At 47.4% G+C, this 18,660-nt stretch overlaps 1 protein-coding gene across 1 annotated transcript in view; it reads right to left on the bottom strand.

Annotated features, from left to right (window-relative positions):
* Positions 1 to 14,098: 14,098 nt before the first annotated feature.
* The window catches only part of SYT6 (synaptotagmin 6), a 34,504-nt gene continuing 29,942 nt past the window's right edge, over positions 14,099 to 18,660 (bottom strand). Inside the window, exon 7 of the mRNA XM_058819432.1 lies at positions 14,099 to 14,170. Coding sequence (XP_058675415.1) covers positions 14,099 to 14,170 — 72 coding nt within the window. The remainder of the gene's footprint in view (positions 14,171 to 18,660) is intronic.

The following is an 18,660-nucleotide window of genomic DNA, read 5'->3' as shown; positions in this document are numbered from 1 at the left end:
AGGAGCCCTGGTGGGATGCAGGGATCCAAATGGGATGCAGGGGCCCTGGCAGGGTTGCCTCAGCTCCCTCTGTCCTGTGTGCAAATGGATTTTTGTGGCTGCTCCCAGCTGCCTCTGCCCTCCCAGCCATTCCTGCTGCACTGAGAGATTCGCAGGAAAACTCAGCCTTGACTCAGGGTCTCCAGTGGCAGAGACTGCCTGGTGCTGTGCAGATAACCTGGGGCTGGCATGGGCAGCCTCTTCCCCACAGAAGGCTGTAGAAAACCTTCATTCCTTCATTCCTTCATTCCTTCATTCCTTCATTCTTTCATCCCTTCATTCCTTCATTCCTTCATCCCTTCATTCCTTCATCCCTTCATTCCCTCATTCCTTCATTCCTTCATCCCTTCATTCCTTCATCCCTTCATCCCTTCATTCCTTCATCCCTTCATTCCCTCATTCCTTCATTCCTTCATTCCCTCATTCCTTCATTCCTTCATCCCTTCATTCCTTCATCCCTTCATCCCTTCATTCCTTCATCCCTTCATTCCCTCATTCCTTCATCCCTTCATCCCTTCATTCCCTCATTCCCTCATTCCCTCATTCCTTCATTCCCTCATTCCTTCATCCCTTCATTCCTTCATCCCTTCATTCCCTCATTCCCTCATTCCCTCATTCCCTCATCCCTTCATTCCCTCATCCCTTCATTCCCCTGCCCCTGGCCCTGTTCAGCCCCAAATGGGGGCAGCTCTGGGGCCAGCATTGCTCCTGTCCCCCGTCCTGGGCTGCAGCAGGAGTGGCCCCACAGCCAGCCCAGGGGCACTGGGATCATCCTTTCCCAAAGCATGGTCAGTGGGAAAGATGCTAATGGGGCTGCTCCAGCCTTCCCCCGAGCCTGCAGCTCCCTGGGCTTTAATTGCCAAATAATTTATCTCTTTAGAGAAGAGCTTCTATTAGTGATAATCCCTTTCATCTCTGCTCCTCTTGAAAAATGCTCCTCTTTGCAAGGCAATCCGGGCAAGTAAATTGAGAAGTTGTGTTATCAGTGGGAAAGAGAAACTCAGATCTTTGGGCTAATTTTTTCTCCTTTGTCTCATTCTCAAGGATATTGACTTTATTCCCCTCCCTGACTCTTTTCCAGCTATTGATAAAGTGAAATGGCTCAGTGTGTCCTGTTGGAAATGGGGGAACTAAAATTAAAACTAGGCAACTTAAACAAGTGCATTATGAAGCTCCCATTGTATTGAAACAGGAAGAGGGGGATAATTCTCCATTTAATACTTCCTTAATGGCTGGTTGGCAACGCTAATCACTGGCTTTTAACTTCAAATAAGTTCTCCTGCCCACGGAACATCTGGCTGAGGTGTAACCCATCACACACCAGCAGCAAAGGGAGGCAGAAAATCTCCCCTCAGGGGCTGGGAGCACACCAGGGCTTGGGGACACGCCAGGAGGGACATGGAGAGGCAGCCAGTCCTCAGCATCTCCTAATGGAAGTGCAGAGGAAGCAAAACCAGATTCACCCAAAACAGTTCCTGCCATGGGCATCGTCCCTCTGGCAGGGGGATCTGTGGTGGGGCACAGGGGTCTGGGGTGTGTGCTTCAGCCCAGCTCTGATATTTCTCATTTTGGCACTGTCAGTGAGGCCAGGCACCTGCAGAGCACTTTGTGGGGCACTTTGTGTCCCTCCTTTGGGGACAGGAGGGCCCTGGGGCTGCTGTGGGTGCAGGGACAGGACTGTGGGGTGCCAGGGGACGTGTGCCCCTCACTTGGGCCAGGGACAGAGCCCTGGGCCCCTCACCCACAGCTGGTGGAGATCCTGGTGCTCTGTTGAGCTCTGAGGATGGGCACATTGTGCCCCTGCCACCCTGATTTTTTACGATTTTCTAAGCCTTCTGATGTTGACATTCTTGTAGCGAACTTTCTCACACACTTTCTGTAAATAACTGATTGTTTGGCATTCTTTTATGAAAGAGAAGAAATTTAATAAACTGTTGGTTTGCCCAGTGTCATTGGAGAGGTGGCACTTTCACCCTCCAATTTGTCTCTTTTAGAAAACTATAAATGTTGGAGTCAGAAAATAAACTTCCCTTTCCTTCACCTTGAGAACAGCAGTGTGTGTGCTCGTGTTGTTTTGTGTCCTATAGTAACATGCCCATCCCCACCTCCCCCTGCCCCATTTCTCCTCCTCAGACCCCAAACCAGCTCCTGCAAATCCTCCATGGCAGGATTGATCCCTTCAATACCAACATTAGTGTCAGCTGCCACCTCCTCCCATTCCTGACCTGGCCTTGCCTGGCAAATGGAAATGTTCAGCTTGTTAGAGAATAAATGAAGAATGAAATATGATTTAATCAAGAGACATCAGTAAAATAAATCCCATTAAACAAAAAAAAAGGGAAGTTTATTTTCTGACTCCAATATTTATAGTTTTCTAAAACTGACAGTGGATTGGAGGGTGACAGTGCCACCTCTCCAATGACACTGGACAAACCAACAGTCCATCAACTCTCTCCTCTTCCATAAAAGAATGCAAAACAATGAGTTATTTACAGAAAGTGTGTGAGAAAGTTCGCTACAAGAATGTCAACATCAGAAAGCTTAGAAAATCTTAAAAAAACAGGGTGACACCAAAGGAAGGGACACAACTAAAATTTCCTTTTAAAAGATGAATTTTGCACAATGACAGGGGCCCTGCAAATCTGGATCTCCCTGTCCCAGCCAGCCTGGGGATGCCCAGGTTCCTCTCATTCATCCCTCCCAGTGTTGTCTGCTCCTTCCTTCCCTCTGGAAAGGAGGAATAAAAATAAACTCTTCAAAGAAGGAGCTCACAGCCCTGTCAGAGGAGCACTGGCTTGTGACACACCAAGTTTCAAGATTTTCTGGACAGTTTAATTTACTAAAAGATTTTTTTCTGCTATTTTGGCTCTTTGATCAAGATGGATTATTCTCCCTGAGCTGCTCCCATTGGTGGTAATGTGTCTCCATCCCCTCCAGGAAGGATTTTGCTGACACAAGGGAGACCCACACCCCATCCCAGGGATTTCACACATCCTGCAGGCTCTACATGATTTCACCAGGATTTTCTTTGGGGTGTTATTATTACTAATGCTGTTATATCAAAGTTGTTTCCTGAGGACAGAAAAATACCAGCTCAGCTATTCAGCTAAGCAGTTCTTTAATTTCTTGCCTCTCAAAATCAGCTCCCCAGTGCCTTTTTTGGAATGGATCTGAATTTTCTGCTTTAATCCCTCTTCCTGAGGCAAAAGTGCTGAGGGGTGAAGTGACTCTCCCTGGGAAAGGAGGGTTGGGGTCTCTTTCCCACTGCTGCAGCTCAGGGAGTGTGAGTGAGCTCCAAGAAATATCAGTAGAGATTTTTTATCTCTTTGCCCCTGAGTCCCTCATCCCCAGCAGCAAATTTGGGGTTCCCAGCCCTCCTGACTTCCCATCTGCTGGCTGGGGAAGGGGGAATGGTGCAGGCAGGACAAGGGAGGCTGGAGTGGCACAGGGATGCAGAATTTGGGGGGGCTGGAGCAGTTTCCCCCCAGCACAGCAGCCCTGGCTCTGCCCGTGCTGCTGTGCCCTCCTGCTGCAGGTGGCCAAGGTCCTGGAGGGAGATATAACAAGATATAACCATGGTAACTGGGATTATCCTGGAAAATTGCTGCCGTTGCTGCAGAGGTAGGGTCAAAACAAACAGAAATTATCAATTTTTCCTTTTCTAATAAAATGCAGAAGTGTGTTATTGACTCGCTAATTGCTCAGCTAAACGGATTTCTCCTAAATTACCTCCTAACCCTTGTAAATGAAAATGGTGCAAAGATTAGCACTTCCATGGATCTGCTCAGGGGAGGAAAAATGAAAGGTCTGATTCCCTGCCCATGGCATGGGGGCTGGAACTGGATAATCTTTACAGCCCCTTCCAGCCCAAACCATTCCATGATTCTATGATTCCCTTTTAACCTAAAATTGCTCCAAGCTTTGCAGCCTGGGGGATTCTTGGCACCACACCGGCCACACTGGGCTTTGTGAGCAGCTCCTGCAGGAGATTGCAGCTCTCAGCTTCAGCTCTGAATTGTCAATCCTCCCCTGAGTGCAGGTTTTCAGGAAATCAGAGGTTTAAATGAGAAGCGTTCCTCTCCAACTGAGCCCCCTCCAATATCAGTGTCAGCTGCCACCTCCTCCCATTCCTGACCTGGGAAATGGAAATGTTCAGCTTGTTAGAGAATAAATGAAGAAAGAAGTATAATTTAATCAAGAGACATCAGTCCCAATAAATGGCATGAAATTTTGCACAGCTGGGGTGTAGTGCCATCATCCCCTGGGATGCTCAGCTGTGTGCAGGCAGCTCTGAGCCCTCCATTCTCCTCTCCACTGCAAGAGCCACTTCCAGAGGCTTGCAGGGCCGTGCAGGTTTAGGAAATAATTATTTTAATTGCATCATCAGCTCCGTTCCTGCTACCAGGAACTTTTGTTTGCATCCAAGAGAAGCCCAGGGCAGCACAGCCCTCATTGTCCTGGAATTGTCCTGGAGGGATGGGCTTGGGAAGGTCCTGAGCCACAGCAGCACCACCTCTTTAGCCTGGAGAATAAATGATCTGTGATCCCAATGAGCAGCCAGAGGAGGAGAATCCCCCACATCCCTGTGGGATCCTGGGGAAGGAGGGGAGAATTCCCACAGCACTCAGGAGCAGGTGGAGCATCCCTGCAGAGGCAGCAGCTCCCTGGGGGCCAGCAGAGCAGCAATGAGAGGTCATTGGGCAAAGCCCAGGTCATGCAGCAGGCAGCAAGGTGCTCCTGCAACCATCACATCCCAGAAAAACCCCATTAAATCATCTCTGGGAGGTGGGAGCTGTTCCCTGTGCAGCTGCCTTTGGAGCAGAGGTGCTCAGGGGGGTTTCACCTCTCAGGGTTTCTGCTGGTCACAGTGACCCCGAGATACATAAAATTCTCTTTTCCCAGCCTGGCAGTTGAAGAAGGAGTCAGGATCCCTCTGTTCTTGTTCTCAAGGTTGTTTATTATTTCTTATCTTTAACATTTTTATCTGGCCTGCCAAGATCTGTTCAGCAGGTCAGACAGAGGCACACTGACCATCCTCTGAGGTGGTGTTGTCTTTTATACTAAAAACTACGTGTACAATATTTACAATTACTTTCCAATATCTATCACCTATGTTAGACAGTGAGCTTCTACCTTAAACCAATTTAAAAGTGCCAACATCACCCAGAAGATGGAGGCCAAGAAGAAGAAAGAAGGACAGTGAAGCCCAAATTCCTCCATCTTGGGACCCCCAAACCCCCATTCCAAAATCCCAATATTTTACTTTTCACCCTGTGACAAGCTAACTATTATTCTACTTAAACTCCCTTGACTTGAAATTCCTCATATAAAGGTGTTAATTTGCTCCATGGATCCAAATCAAAGGCACAGGTGTCTTGGGCTCTGTGCCAAGGTCTCTGAGCCCCCTGGCAGGGGTTTGAGCAGAGAAATGTCCTGGCTTCCAACATCACCCTGACCAGGACTGGAATTTTGGCACCAGGGTCCCCTTGGGCTGGTGCAGAGCAGAACCAGGACAGGGACACTTGGTGGGGCATCCCCGGAGGGGTGGGCAGGGGGCTCTCCAGGGAATCAGCAGCAAAATCCTCCCACTGTTCTCTCAGACATCCGAGAGGAGCACAGGCAAAGCGGCTTAATTAAAAAATTACCAAAATTACCGCTCCTCCACTCGGTCCCTGCCGACAGCCACAAAGCCTCAAGCACGGCAATTTGAAATGGAGAGGGATGTGCAGCTGCTAATGGGAGATTAGGAGAAATCTTCCACTTCGGAAGCAATTAACGAGCCAGAAGAAGTGTTTGCATGTGTGAATTGCATGGCTGGGTCGCACTCCCATCCTCTGCCTGGCTCTGGGGTGGTTTCCCTGCTGATGCCCGGTGCCCAAATCCCTTCCAGGCTGCCCCAAGCCCTGTCCAGCTTGGCCTTGGACACTTGCAGGGCCTCCCCACCCTCCCAGGGAGGAATTCCTTCCCAATACCCAGCCAGGCTGATATTCTCCACTGCTGCCTTCCCACTGATCACATCATTGTGTGATGAGGTTCCTTTCATACACCAGCAGCACATTTGTTTGGCAAAGAGAAGAATCTTGTCATAACAATTTATATTTAGCCTCCAAATGTGGCCTTTAATTGCTAATTACAGAATGCTGCTCACAGGTTGGCAAATCACACACACCAAAAAGAAAAAGAAAAAACAGTTAGGAAGAAAATAATTGGGGGTTTAAAAGGGTTTAAGAAAGAAACAAATGTGTATCGGTGATATTTTTGCCCGATTTCCAGGAGGAATGATGAGGACTCCAGGGATACCAGAATGCTAATTAATCATTATATTATATTATATTATATTATATTATATTATATTATATTAATAATGTATAGTATACAATATATTATATATAATATAATATTATATATTATATATTATATATTATATATTATAATATATATATTATATGCTATATGTTGTATGTTATATGTTATATGTTGTATATTATATATATATAATTATCCATACAATATTACACTACATTACATTACATCTAAACTGAACCTGCACAAGCTCCCAACTGCACTCCACTGCCCAGAATCTCATGTCTGTCAGCCCACAGTCCCAACTCACACACCTGGATTCAACTGGTCAGTAAATCAAAACCAGAATCCAGTTACCAATTCCCATCAGGTAAACAATCTTCCACAATGCATTCCACTTGTTCCAAAACACAGGAGCAGTAAATGAGATAAGAACTGGTTTTTCTTTCCCTGAGGTTCAGAGAATGTGAATCCCAGAAATATTCTTGGGAAGTTGTGCGTTGCTTTTCTCACAACTTGCTTCTCTACAAACATGGTTTTTAATTATCTTAGGGGGAAAAATAGCAGCTGAGAAATAAATGTAACTCCAATATTGATGTTGCATTCCCGTGGGGCTCCAGCACTGGGATGGCCACTCCACCATTCGTGACAGCTCCTCCAGCCCTGGGAGATGGGATCTAGCCCAGATGTGCCACATCTGGCACAGCAGCCAGGAAAAGGCCCCTGGGGTTGGGATTTGGGCTGGTTCTGTCCCTCAATCACATTTTCAGCCAGGAAAAGGCCCCTGGGATTGGGATTTGGGCTGGTTCTGTCCCTCAATCATTTTCAGCCAGGAAAAGGCCCCTGGGATTGGGGTTGGGGCTGGTTCTCTGTCAGAACCCAGGACATTCCTCTGGCTGCCCTGGAGGACTCGAGACCCTGGCAGGGGGCTCAGAGACCTTGGCACAGAGTCAAAACCACCTGTGTCTTTGATTTTAAACCATGGAAACAATTCCCAACTTTGTGTGAGGAGTTACCACCACAAGAGTTTGAGTAGAATGACACTGAATTTATCACAGGGTGAAAAAGTAGAATTTTGGGGTTTTTAGAATGGGGGTTCAGGAGGCAAGACAGAAGAATCTGGGTGTGTTCTGTCCTTCTCCTTCTTCTTGTCCTCCATCTTCTGCTGGGATGGTGACACTTTTGGATTTGTTTAGGGTAGAGACAGACTGTCTAACATAGGTGATAGGTATTGGAAAATTATTGTAAATAAAGTACAGGTAGTTCTTAGTATAAAAAGATAACACTGCCCTGAGGGTGGTCAGTGTGCCACAACCTGACCTGCTGGACAGATCTGAGCAGGTCAGAAAAAGAATCTTATAGATAAGGAAAAATAAACAACCTTGAGAACCACAGCTGAGGAATCTCAACTTCTTCTTTGAGCACAGGGCTGGGAAAAAATTTTAATACCTTGGGAGCCATTTCAGCAACTCAGAACCCGAGAGTTGTGTCCCCAGTCACATTTTCAGCCAGGAAAAGGCTGCTGGGGTTGGGGCTGGGGCTGGGGCTGGTTCTGTCCCCAGTCACATTTTCCCCGGTATTTCGGGCACTCTCGGCTGTTCCCACGGCAACAGAGCAGGCTCTGTTTGTCCTGGCCCGTCCAGGTACTTCATTAGCTTTAACCAACTGCATTTTTAATAGAAGCCTATAGTGGGTTTTGGAGATGTACGTGCTTTAAATACCATGTTTTTAATTAAAATTACACAGGAACGTAAAATATATAATTATATTTGCATGACTAACGCACTGTCTTTTATATATATATATATAAAACTGTAAAATATAATTACAAATTATCTGTGGGAAAAGTCCAGGAAAAAAAAAGACATTTCTTGTACATTTAAGTAGCACTGCTGATGAAAGCTGCAGGGTCTGAGAGCCAGGCTGGGCTCCTGGGATGCCTCTGGCTCTTGGACAGAAATCCAGAATATCCAAGCCTGTGCATCTGCAAAGAGGAGACAAATTCTACTTCTCCCAGGCTTACCTACAGCTCTGGCTTCTTGTCAAAGTGGAATTTGGAGTGATGCTCACCCCAGCAAAGGAGCAAACTGCATCACTTCTCGTTGCCAAATGAATCACAGAATCTCAAGATGGTTTGGGTTGGAAGGGACCTTAAAGCTCATCCAGTTTCAACCCTGACACTTTCCACTGTCCCAGGGTGCTCCAAGCTCCATCCAGCTTGGCCTTGGGCACTGCCAGGGGCAGCCACAGCTGCTCTGGGCACCTGTGCCAGGGCCTGCCCACTCTCCCAGCCAGGAATTCCTTCCCACTATCTAAACTAAATCCCCTCTCATTTAGTTTAAAACCATTCCCCTTTGTCCTAATCTCTCAGGCTGGCTGCTGATGTTCTCTGCCCCGAGATGTGCAGGACGCCTCTGTTTTGGCCAGTGCGTCCAAAGAACGAGTCTGGACTCTTCAGTTTTTGGTCTTGAGGTTGTTTATTAATTCTTATCTATAAAATTTTCCTTCTGCCCAGCCCAGATCTGCTCAGCAAGGCAGCCACAGGCACTCTGACCGCCCCCAAGGTGGTGTCGTCTTTTTATACTACAAACTACATATAACATACTTACACTTAATTCCCAATAGCTATCACCTGTGTTAGACAGTGAGCTTCTACTGTAAACCAATCCCAAAGTGCCACCATCACTGCAGAAGAAAAGAAGAAGAAGAAGAAGAAGAAGAAGAAGAAGAAGAAGAAGAAGAAGAAGAAGAAGAAGAAGAAGAAGAAGAAGAAGAAGAAGAAGAAGAAGAAGAAGAAGAAGAAGAAGAAGAAGAAGAAGAAGAAGAAGAAGAAAGAAGAAGAAGAAGAAGAAGAAGAAGAAGAAGAAGAAGAAGAAAGAAGAAGAAGAAGAAGAAGAAGAAGAAGAAAGAAGAAGAAGAAGAAGAAGAAGAAGAAGAAAGAAGAAGAAGAAGAAGAAGAAGAAGAAGAAGAAGAAGAAGAAGAAGAAGAAGAAGAAGAAGAAGAAGAAGAAGAAGAAGAAGAAGAAGAAAGGCTGGACATATTATTATTACACCATTCAAACCTGTGTGACTTTCACATCCTCATACAAAGCTGGCATTTCGCTGCAAGGATCAAAATCAAGGCATCAGGTGTTCTGGGCAGCATGCCAGGGTCTCTGAGCCCCCCGACGGGGTTCTCAGCAACTCTGGACACCCAGAGGGATGTGCTGAGTTCCCACACTAATCCAGCTGACATCTCCTGCGCCGTGCAGAGACAGCCCAGCTCTCCTGGGATATCCAGAGCAGGGAGGAGCATCCCACCCCCTGTTCCCCCTGGGTTTGTTCAGGCAGGAGCTGAGACTGCCTGGAAATGGCAGCCAGGGTTTGCAGGCCCAGGGAGAACGTCCCGGAGTGAGGAACTCACAGCAGAGATGAGATCCTGACCTGGCATTTAAATAAGTGCACAACTGTACTGATGGGTAATCTTAATGGCAGGAAGAACAATGAGGCCCCTGGAGGAGAAAACCTCTGGCAAAATGAGATTGAGGAGTCTGGGGTAGCCTAATTAGAGACACAATTAGGAGGGCAAATAGCAGAAGTAGTAAAAGTGAAGAAGAAACAGAGGCCTGAGATCAGGATCTCGAGGATCAGGGCTGTAATTTTCTCCAATGAGCTATATATAATTTTCTGTCTAATTTATTATCTTGCAAGCAAAGATAAAATTATCTGGACTGACATTGCTTGAACTGAAGACTGAAGGAGGACTGGGATGTGTTTGGGACTGAGCCCATTGACTGAATGCTCTTTGCAGGCTAATCAAGAATCGTGTGTAAATTAAAAGTTTGTGAAGAAATAAAATAAAATTAAATCAAAGCACACAAAGCTGCTCCTGCCAGAGAGCTGGGCCTAGAGAGATGCCCACAAAGATGTGCCTGTCCCCCTGGGTCACACTTGGGGGTGGTGAGATCCAGGAATGTCCCAAGTGTCCCTGCACTGCCCTCTCTGCTGCCCCCAGCATCCCAAATCTGGGTTTGAGTTTGTGACCCAGAGTCCCAGAGCCCCCATCTGTCAGTCCCTGTCTGCAGCTCCTGCCATCCAGGTGGGCTTTGCCACCCTTGTTCCCAAAAATTTCCTGCAGAATTCGTGATTCCCAGCCCTGGGACAGCCTTGCTGTGGCAGCTGTGACACACCCCCCCCTTCAACATCAATATTGGAATTACATTTATTTCTCAGCTGCTATTTTTAACCCTAAGATAATTAAAGACCATGTTTGTTTCTTTCTTAAGCCCTTTTAAACCCCAATTGTTTTCTTCCTCACTGGCTTTTCCTCCTTGGTGTGTATGATTTGCCAACCTGTGAGCTGCATTCTGTAATTAGCAATTAAAGGCCACATTTGGAGACTAAATATAAATTGTTATGACAAGATTCTTCACTTTGCCAAACAAATGTGCTGCTGGTGTATGAAAGGAACCTCATCACACAATGATGTGAACAGTGGGAAGGCAGCAGTGGAGAATATCAGCCTGGCTGGGTATTGGGAAGGAATTCCTCCCTGGGAGGGTGGGGAGGCCCTGGCACAGCTGTGGCTGCCCCTGGATCCTTGGAAATGTCCAAGGCCAGGCTGGACAGGGACTGGGTCACCCTGGGATAGTGGAAAGTGTCCCTACCATGGCAGGGGTGGAATGAGATGGATTTTAATGCCCCTTCCAACCCAAACCAGTCTGGAATTCCATGTCTCGAACTCACTTCCCACTGGATGTTTTCCACCGTTTTTTTCTCAGATACAACTTGTTTTGTTGTCCAGCTGGTGGGAAGGAGCAAGGCTGGGACAGTTCCCAGCCCTCTGAGCCCTTGTAATGAGCTGGACCTGTGGGATTTCCCTTGTCCCTGAATCCCCACATGAAACCAACCCTGGCCACCCTCCCTGCAGTGTCCCCTCCCCTCCCTGCAGCCTGTCGTTGATGAAAATAGAGACTGGGAGACTAAAACTGAAGAGAAAAGAGGGGAAAAAAATGAAAGGAAGCTCTGGGAATGCTCCAGTGTTTATTTTGCTTGCACTACTCAATAAAACAGACTATTCATTTGTGGCTGCTTGCAGCAGCATCCTCCCCTTTGCAGGGACTTTGAAAGGAGCCCCAGCATGGCCAAGCCTCCTGTGGGACGTGGCCCTGGGGTGACCCTCCTTATTTTGCTTGGAAATAATTGAAATGTCTCCATGAGCTGCTATTACAGGGTCAAGAGCAGCAAGTGAGGAGCAAGAAAACAACTCAACAAATCTTGGCATGGCACTTGTGCTGGGCTCAGCTCCTTCCCAGGGCTCTGATTCCCCCCTGGATGGAAGGGAAGTGTTTGCTGTGGTGTGTGGAGCTGGTCCCCATGAGTGTGACCAATCCCCCCCAGTGAGGAACACACAATGGGCTGATTATCCCCTGGCTGAGGGATGTGGCAAAATCTCAGCATTTAAACTATAAATGAAGGGGGGGTTGAGCCAAGCAGGCGTGGGTGTTATTCACTAACGTGAGATCCAGTTTTCCAGCAATGCAAGTGACAGCCAGTATTGAGTGGAAATTGATTATCTGTGTGAAGCGGGGATTAAAAATAGCAGCTTTGTGTCAAACCCCACGTATGTTTTGACTAAATCCTCGATAACAAGGAGAATGGATAAAAGATGGAGATTATACAGAGAAAGCCAAAACCCAAAAAGCCTGGATTAGAGAAGAAAAGGATTTGAGTGGGTTGCTGCAATTAATGATTGTCAAGTGCCACCAGCTGGGACTGCTGTGGCTTCTTCTGGGGACGTCTTGTCCTTTGGTTTGCCAACTTGCCAGAGGCACTGCCAGCTCATTGCCCTGCTCCCCCGAGGCTCCTCCAGCTCAGGCAGAGGTCCAGGGGCTCGTGGGCAGTGTTTGACCCACCCAGTCAATCAGTTTTAATGGCCAGAAACTCATCGCTTAATTAAACACAGGAAGGATGACGGTCTCAGGAAGGTTGTCCTCGCCTTGCTCCCCAACAGAAGCTCTCAGAACACTCTGTGCTGGGAAACAAATGCACTTTTACCACTTTTTTTGTGGCAGTGTGCTTGGAATGCACTTTTTGCTGCTGCAGGGGCTGTCCCTGGGATGGTGTGGCTGTCCCAGGCCAGGCAGGAGCTGCAGAGCCAAGGTCTGCTCCAAATGCCACCGTGTGCCCCTGCCCAGCCCCACACCGTGCCAGGCTCTGCCATTGTCACATTTGGGTGATCACTGCACCCATCCAAACTCACACAACCCACAATTCCTGCTCCCACAGGAGGAAATATCCCACCAGACAGGGCAGCACTTAGAAATCAAATAATTTTATTGAGTTTCTGCTCCTACAGCGTGTGGCACATAAAGAGAATTAAGACACAAGGTGTGATGAGGAATGATGCATTTACCCTTCACTGAACAAAGGATTCATCTCACCCAGGGGCAATGCAAGCAGCCCTCTGTGCCAGCCCTGATGTGCAGCCAGGGGTGACGTGGTGACATTTGGGAAAATGGGAACTGAAGTTGACCTGAGGACTGGGGCTGATGAGCACAGTCCTGCTAACATGAGGCTGCCTCGCTCGCAAATTCTACCTCCAAACTAAAATATTTGCTTTCGCCTGATTTAATTAGGGTGGAATAAACAGCACTAGCACGCTTCTTAACTCAGAGAAAAAATCCAGGATGAGAAAGTGTCCAAAATCCACAGCTGGCTGATAAAGATCAGCTGATTTAGCTGTAAAGCCAGTGCTTGGGATATTCTAAATTCATTCTTGGCTTCTTCAGCCAAGGAACCAGCAAAGCTTTGGTTTTTTTTTTTCCCCAGAACTTGACCTTCCTTCAGGGCTTGGGCTGAGAAACTTTATTCCTTAAGAAAGTGCTGACAGTCTTTAGGAAAAAAGTTTGGAAGCTTTTTTTAGCATCAGTCATGTTTCTGTAATTCCCTTTGCCCCTTTGGGTCACCCTTTATTACTTGGATGAGATAAGAAATGGAGACCCAGTGGTCATGCAGGGCTGTCACCCATTTCTGTAACATTTTCCCCGTTTTATTTCTGAATCCCACCTGTGGCCACTCCAGATAACGTGGGGATGTCTTGGGGGATGAGCAGCAGCTACAAAGGGGGGGCTGAAGAAACTGTTCATGCAAATAGCTCTGGGGAGATTTCAGATACAGGGGAAAAAAACCCAGGGTTCCCCTCCTGAGGAATCACCAGCATTTTTTAAATATATGACAAAAGGAATTATGGGGTACACACTGCACAAACTTCTAAGAGATCATGGACACCTCTACATGAACAGGAAACCTGGGGACACTCTGCAGGGCTGGGGCTGACCATGAGGACGGACCTGCTGGTGGCTTGGAAGAGCCTCTCCCATCTTCTGCCACAGCTTTCCAGTGGCCACTGTCCCCTGTCCCCTGTCCTGGCCACCTCTGCTCTCTGCAGACACCTCCTGGCCCCTTTCCAGCCTTTTCACACACTAAAAACTATTTTACACATTATTTTACAGACCAAACTCCCAGCACATGTCTCAGTCCACCTTCTCCCTCTCGAAACAGACCCGTACAGCAAAAGCCACAAAAATAACATCACCTTGGGAGACATATTAGACAAAAACATATTTGACCACAAAACGGGTTTCTACCTTTACTTACGCAGGAACAACTACCCGGAAAGTCCCGCTGCTGCCACCGCCCCTCAGCAACCACTGAGACTGAAGGCCAAGTGCAAAAATTACTTGGTTTAGTCCCATTTTGCTGTCCCTGCTGCAGATCATGGTGTGGGGGGTGGTTTGGGGGAGGGACAGGAGCCCTGGCTGTCGAAGCTCGCTGCCCGGCCGTGCCACTGGGAAAGAGGAGAAATCGAGTTAATCAAACAGGAGAGGTTGGCTGGGATTATTCCCAATCCTGCATTGTGCTGTCCATCTCCTCTTCCTCAGGATTCCCATCCATTCTATCCCATCCCATGGATCCCATCCCATCCCATCCCATGGATCCCATCCCATCCCATCCCATCCCATCCCATCCCATCCCATCCCATCTGCAGATCCCATCCCATGGATCCCATCCCATCCCATCCCATCCCATCCCATCTGCAGATCCCATTCCATCCCATCTGCAGATCCCATCCCATGGATCCTATCTCATGGATCCCATCCCATCCCATCCCATCCCATCCCATCCCATCCCATCTCATGGATCCCATCCCATCCCATCCCTGCTGTGCCTCTCTTCTGCTCTACAAGTTCCATTTTATGCAATGCCCGTGTTTAACCACTCAGGAGGAATTGCTGAGCAATTTTCTTTATTGCTTTGTAAATCAATTCTCAATTGTGAGGATTCCTCACCAAAAAAAAAAAAAAAAAAAAAAACCAAAAAGGAAAATAAACAGTGTCTGTGTGTGCTGTGAAGACAAAGTGCTCTCAGCTTTTCCCTGCTTTATTGCTGTTGTCTTTTTGGTTTAAAAATACTGTCTAAGCTCAGGAGTACTTGAGTCTTTCCAGTCTGGTAATTTTTACTCTACAGCAGCTCTGTCCACAGCACCAGAGACATTTCTCAAAGGGAAAATCAGATCAGAGACTCAGTGGATGGAGCAAATTTTTTTTTTGCCATACTTAAGGGATCATAAATTATTTGTCATCTGCCTTGGGGGCTATTATCATAATTCAAACCCATTATTCCTGAAGCATTTGAGCACTTGCCCATCTCACCATCTTGTTATATTAAATTCCAGTGACAAATGATAGACATCTCCCAGAGACAACGGGAGGCAGGATTTCCACTGCCTGGATCAATTCAATTCTCTCCCCTCCCACATCAGCAGAAACTCTTTGCTGGCTGATATTAATGTTTAAGCATGTATGAATTTCATTTCTCTGGGTGAAAATCCACTTGGGGAACCAGACCTCACCCTTGCCTTGGCAAAACCATCTTGAATGAAAACAAGAGAACAGCAGACTGGTGCTCAGAGGGAGGGTGAGCAGGGCAAGCAGATCCTTGGGTTTGGAGTGGTCAAAAATTTGGCCAATTTCCTTCCCCAAAGAGACCGGTCAGTGTAAAGCAACTCACTGCACAGGTTTGCATTGAACAGCTTCTATTTCATCAGGGCTGAGCAGAAATTAATGAATGAAGAAGATGAGAAGCTCATTCTGCCAAACAGCTGCCTTAAGGTAAGGAAACACTTTCCTCTATGTTTCTCATGTCAAAAGCATTGTCTAAAATCCCTGAGGAATTGATAATACTGGTACAACCTCTCCATGAGAATTGCCAGGGAACAGATTGCAGAAATTACAACAGAAATGGGTTTTTGGCAGAGCCTTCCCCATGCTCTTTGCCTCGTGCTGTCTGCATCACAATGACAGCGTTGTTACTCCAAAAACATGATGAAAACTCTTCCAAGGACAGGTCCAAATAACCAGAGAGGAACCTGGAGATACTTTTCCTTCATTTAATTAGGAAAGGTGGGCTCTGCATTGTGTAGCCAACAGTCAGAAACCAGGACCAGTTCAATCAAAATCAAACAGACCCAGAAGTCTGGAAGGGTTTATCTTTAAAGACAATGATTCTTCATTATGGGCATGACTTGGCCCTCAGGAGAGTTAGCAGTTTTTATCTGGAGCAATGTTTTAAACAAATAAATGTTGAAAGTCTGAGGCACTTGGCAGCATCAAAGACGCGTTTTGCATGGCGCTGATGACGCGACCCCGCGATTCCAGGGTTTGTCTTTCACAGATCACAGGGAAAATCCCCATTTTCAGAATTCCCTTCAAATCCTGAGAAAAACGAACTGTAATTTCTATTTCCTTTTGTGCACACAGCCCTGAACATGGCTGATGGGTGGAGGAATGCAGGAGGAGCAGGGGTGGGGAGGCTGAAGGACCAGGGAGGGAGCAGCTGCCAGCAGGGCCTTGGGGATGAACACTGGGAACAGCTTGTGCTGAGGGGAAGAATTGATTGTCAGAACAACCCCACAAAGAGGGATTCTCCCTTTCTGCCCAGAAACTCGCCTTCTGAACATCTGTGTGAGGAGGATAGCGCTTAAAAGCCTGTAATTAATGATTCATTTGCACATGTTCTCCATGTTCCCTCTTTAATGATGATGGTCATTAGAGAAGTGCAGTCATTATGGTTTGTTATTCATACTGTTGATAAATATGGAGCAACCAAAGACATGATGTGCATCCAAAGTGTTTCCCTTTTCACTGGAGCCTTTTCCAGCAGTGAAAGCAAAGAGGGAGCAGCACCAGCTCATGGAGGAAGGGCCCAATTGCTGTTGGCACAGAAATGAGGGCTTGGGCCATGTTAGCCCAGCACTGGGGCTGCTGGGACAGGCTGGAGCTGCCCAGGTCCTCATGGTGGACAAAGAATCATGGCTCAACAAAGGAGGAGGCTGTTGGTTCAACACCATGGACACAACCAACCATCCATCCATCCATCCATCCATCCATCCATCCATCCATCCATCCATCCATCCATCCCTCCCTGCTGTGGCAGGGTAAGGGGGTCAGGGCTGAGCCACCCTCTTGAAGCAGCACAGCTCTGGTGACATTTTCCTGGTAAATTCACCAGAAACTGACTCTGAGCTGTACTCAAAACACGGTGGGAGCTCCTTCTCCTGGCCAAAGCTTTTCCAAGGCGCACCAGGCAGGGTGTGGGTTAGCAAAGAAATTCCATATTCCCACATTTTTCTCCTCCCTGAGGGGTGGGGAGGGGGTGAGACCCCAACCACAGCAAGGGGAGATGGCAGTGCCTGGAGCAGCTCCAGTCACCATCTCTCCATTTAGACATCAAAGGCACAATTCAATCACGGCTCCCTCGCTTTGGTTTGAGGTCAAGCACTCAATCAGGGAAGATCTGGATGGAGCCAGAGGCTGTTACTGATGGTCAGAGCACACAGAGACCATCACGAGGACCAATTGGGACAAAAATGCTCCATTTACTGCTGCCCAGCAAAAACACACTCAAAGAGGATGGAGACAGAGAGGAAGAAGAAGAAGACAAAGAGGAAGATGGAAACGATGGCTCAGGATGCCAGCACAGCCCAAGGTCACCCCCACAAAGGTGAGGAAGGCGTGAAGGGCCAGCAGCTCTCCCCCAGCATGCTCAGGACAGATGGACAGACAGACAGGAGCCCACAGAGCCTCGAAGGATGGAGCAGCTGCACAGAGATCCAGAGCTGGGATTACAGGACCAAAACCCCAAATTTCTTTTCAAAGATACCCAAACACAACATGGAAAAGGTGATACAATGTCTTGTAACCAACAAATACCATTTCCCATTAATTTCTCCCCAGGAGCCTGTGCCTTTTCTGTTTGGTTTTTCTTTTAGGCTGCTCTGGGGATTTGCAGACAGCGGTGCTAAAAACCTAAAAGGGCAAATAAACACAGGGACCATTTGCTTGCTGGCTCTCTGCACCAGTTTGTGGAAGAAATACCAGAGCAGATGATCAGAGGGCTTTTTCTTTCCTTTTAAGCAGAGCTCCTGACCTGTGCATTGAGGGGTGAAATGATTCACTCAGTTTTTTTCCAGAGTCTTGGGGGCTCAGCCATGGTTTTCAAAGTGTATTTTAGAAGGTGAGTCATCTTCCATGTCTTCCTTGGTTTCTCTGTGTTTCATCATAACAATAATGCCTTTTTTTACTTTTTTTCTTAGTGATTTTCAAAAACTTTACAGGAGTTTTTCTTTCAAAACCCCATCTGCATCTGAAAAATAGTGCAGTAAAGCCATAAAAATGGCAACCTGGAGAAGGAACTCCTGTCCCTGGGTCAGCCCATGGCTGTTGGTGTCACACTGTGAGTGCTACAGATGCCAAGAGATCAAATGAGAGATCAGTTCCATTATTGGTGAAACCTTGTGGCTGCTGGTCCCCAGCTCCCTGTGGCAGGGGGAGGTGACACTCAGAGCCTGCCCAGATGTGGCTCCTGCCCAGGGCCAGCAGGAGAAGGGGAATGGAGCCCTGGGGCTGCTCAGCACCCAAAGGCAGAGCTGGCACTGCACACAAAGTGCACAGGGGTTTAATTCTGCTCTGACTCACCCCAGCCCTGCACAGCTGAGCCCTGTGCTGATTCAAGGTGAGCTCACAGATCACCTCAAATGAGGGAGGGTGAATTTTCAGGTGTCCATTTTATGATATATCCACCTCCACTGTGTCTTAAGCTAAAATATCAGCAGCCAGGTTTTCCTTTGTGTGTAACCAACCTGGGCTGGGACAGAGGGCATCGAGCACAAACTGGCTTGTTAATCATGCAATGGTTTGGGTGGGAAGGAACTTCAATCATGTTCCAACCCCCTGGATCATCCAGCTCCAACCCCCTGCCATGGGCAGGGGCATCTTC

This window comes from Ammospiza caudacuta, chromosome 24 (genome assembly GCF_027887145.1).
Source record: "Ammospiza caudacuta isolate bAmmCau1 chromosome 24, bAmmCau1.pri, whole genome shotgun sequence".
Classification (NCBI taxonomy): domain Eukaryota; kingdom Metazoa; phylum Chordata; class Aves; order Passeriformes; family Passerellidae; genus Ammospiza; species Ammospiza caudacuta.
Note: the sequence above shows the minus strand (reverse complement) of the source record. Positions and strands in the feature narration are given on the sequence as shown.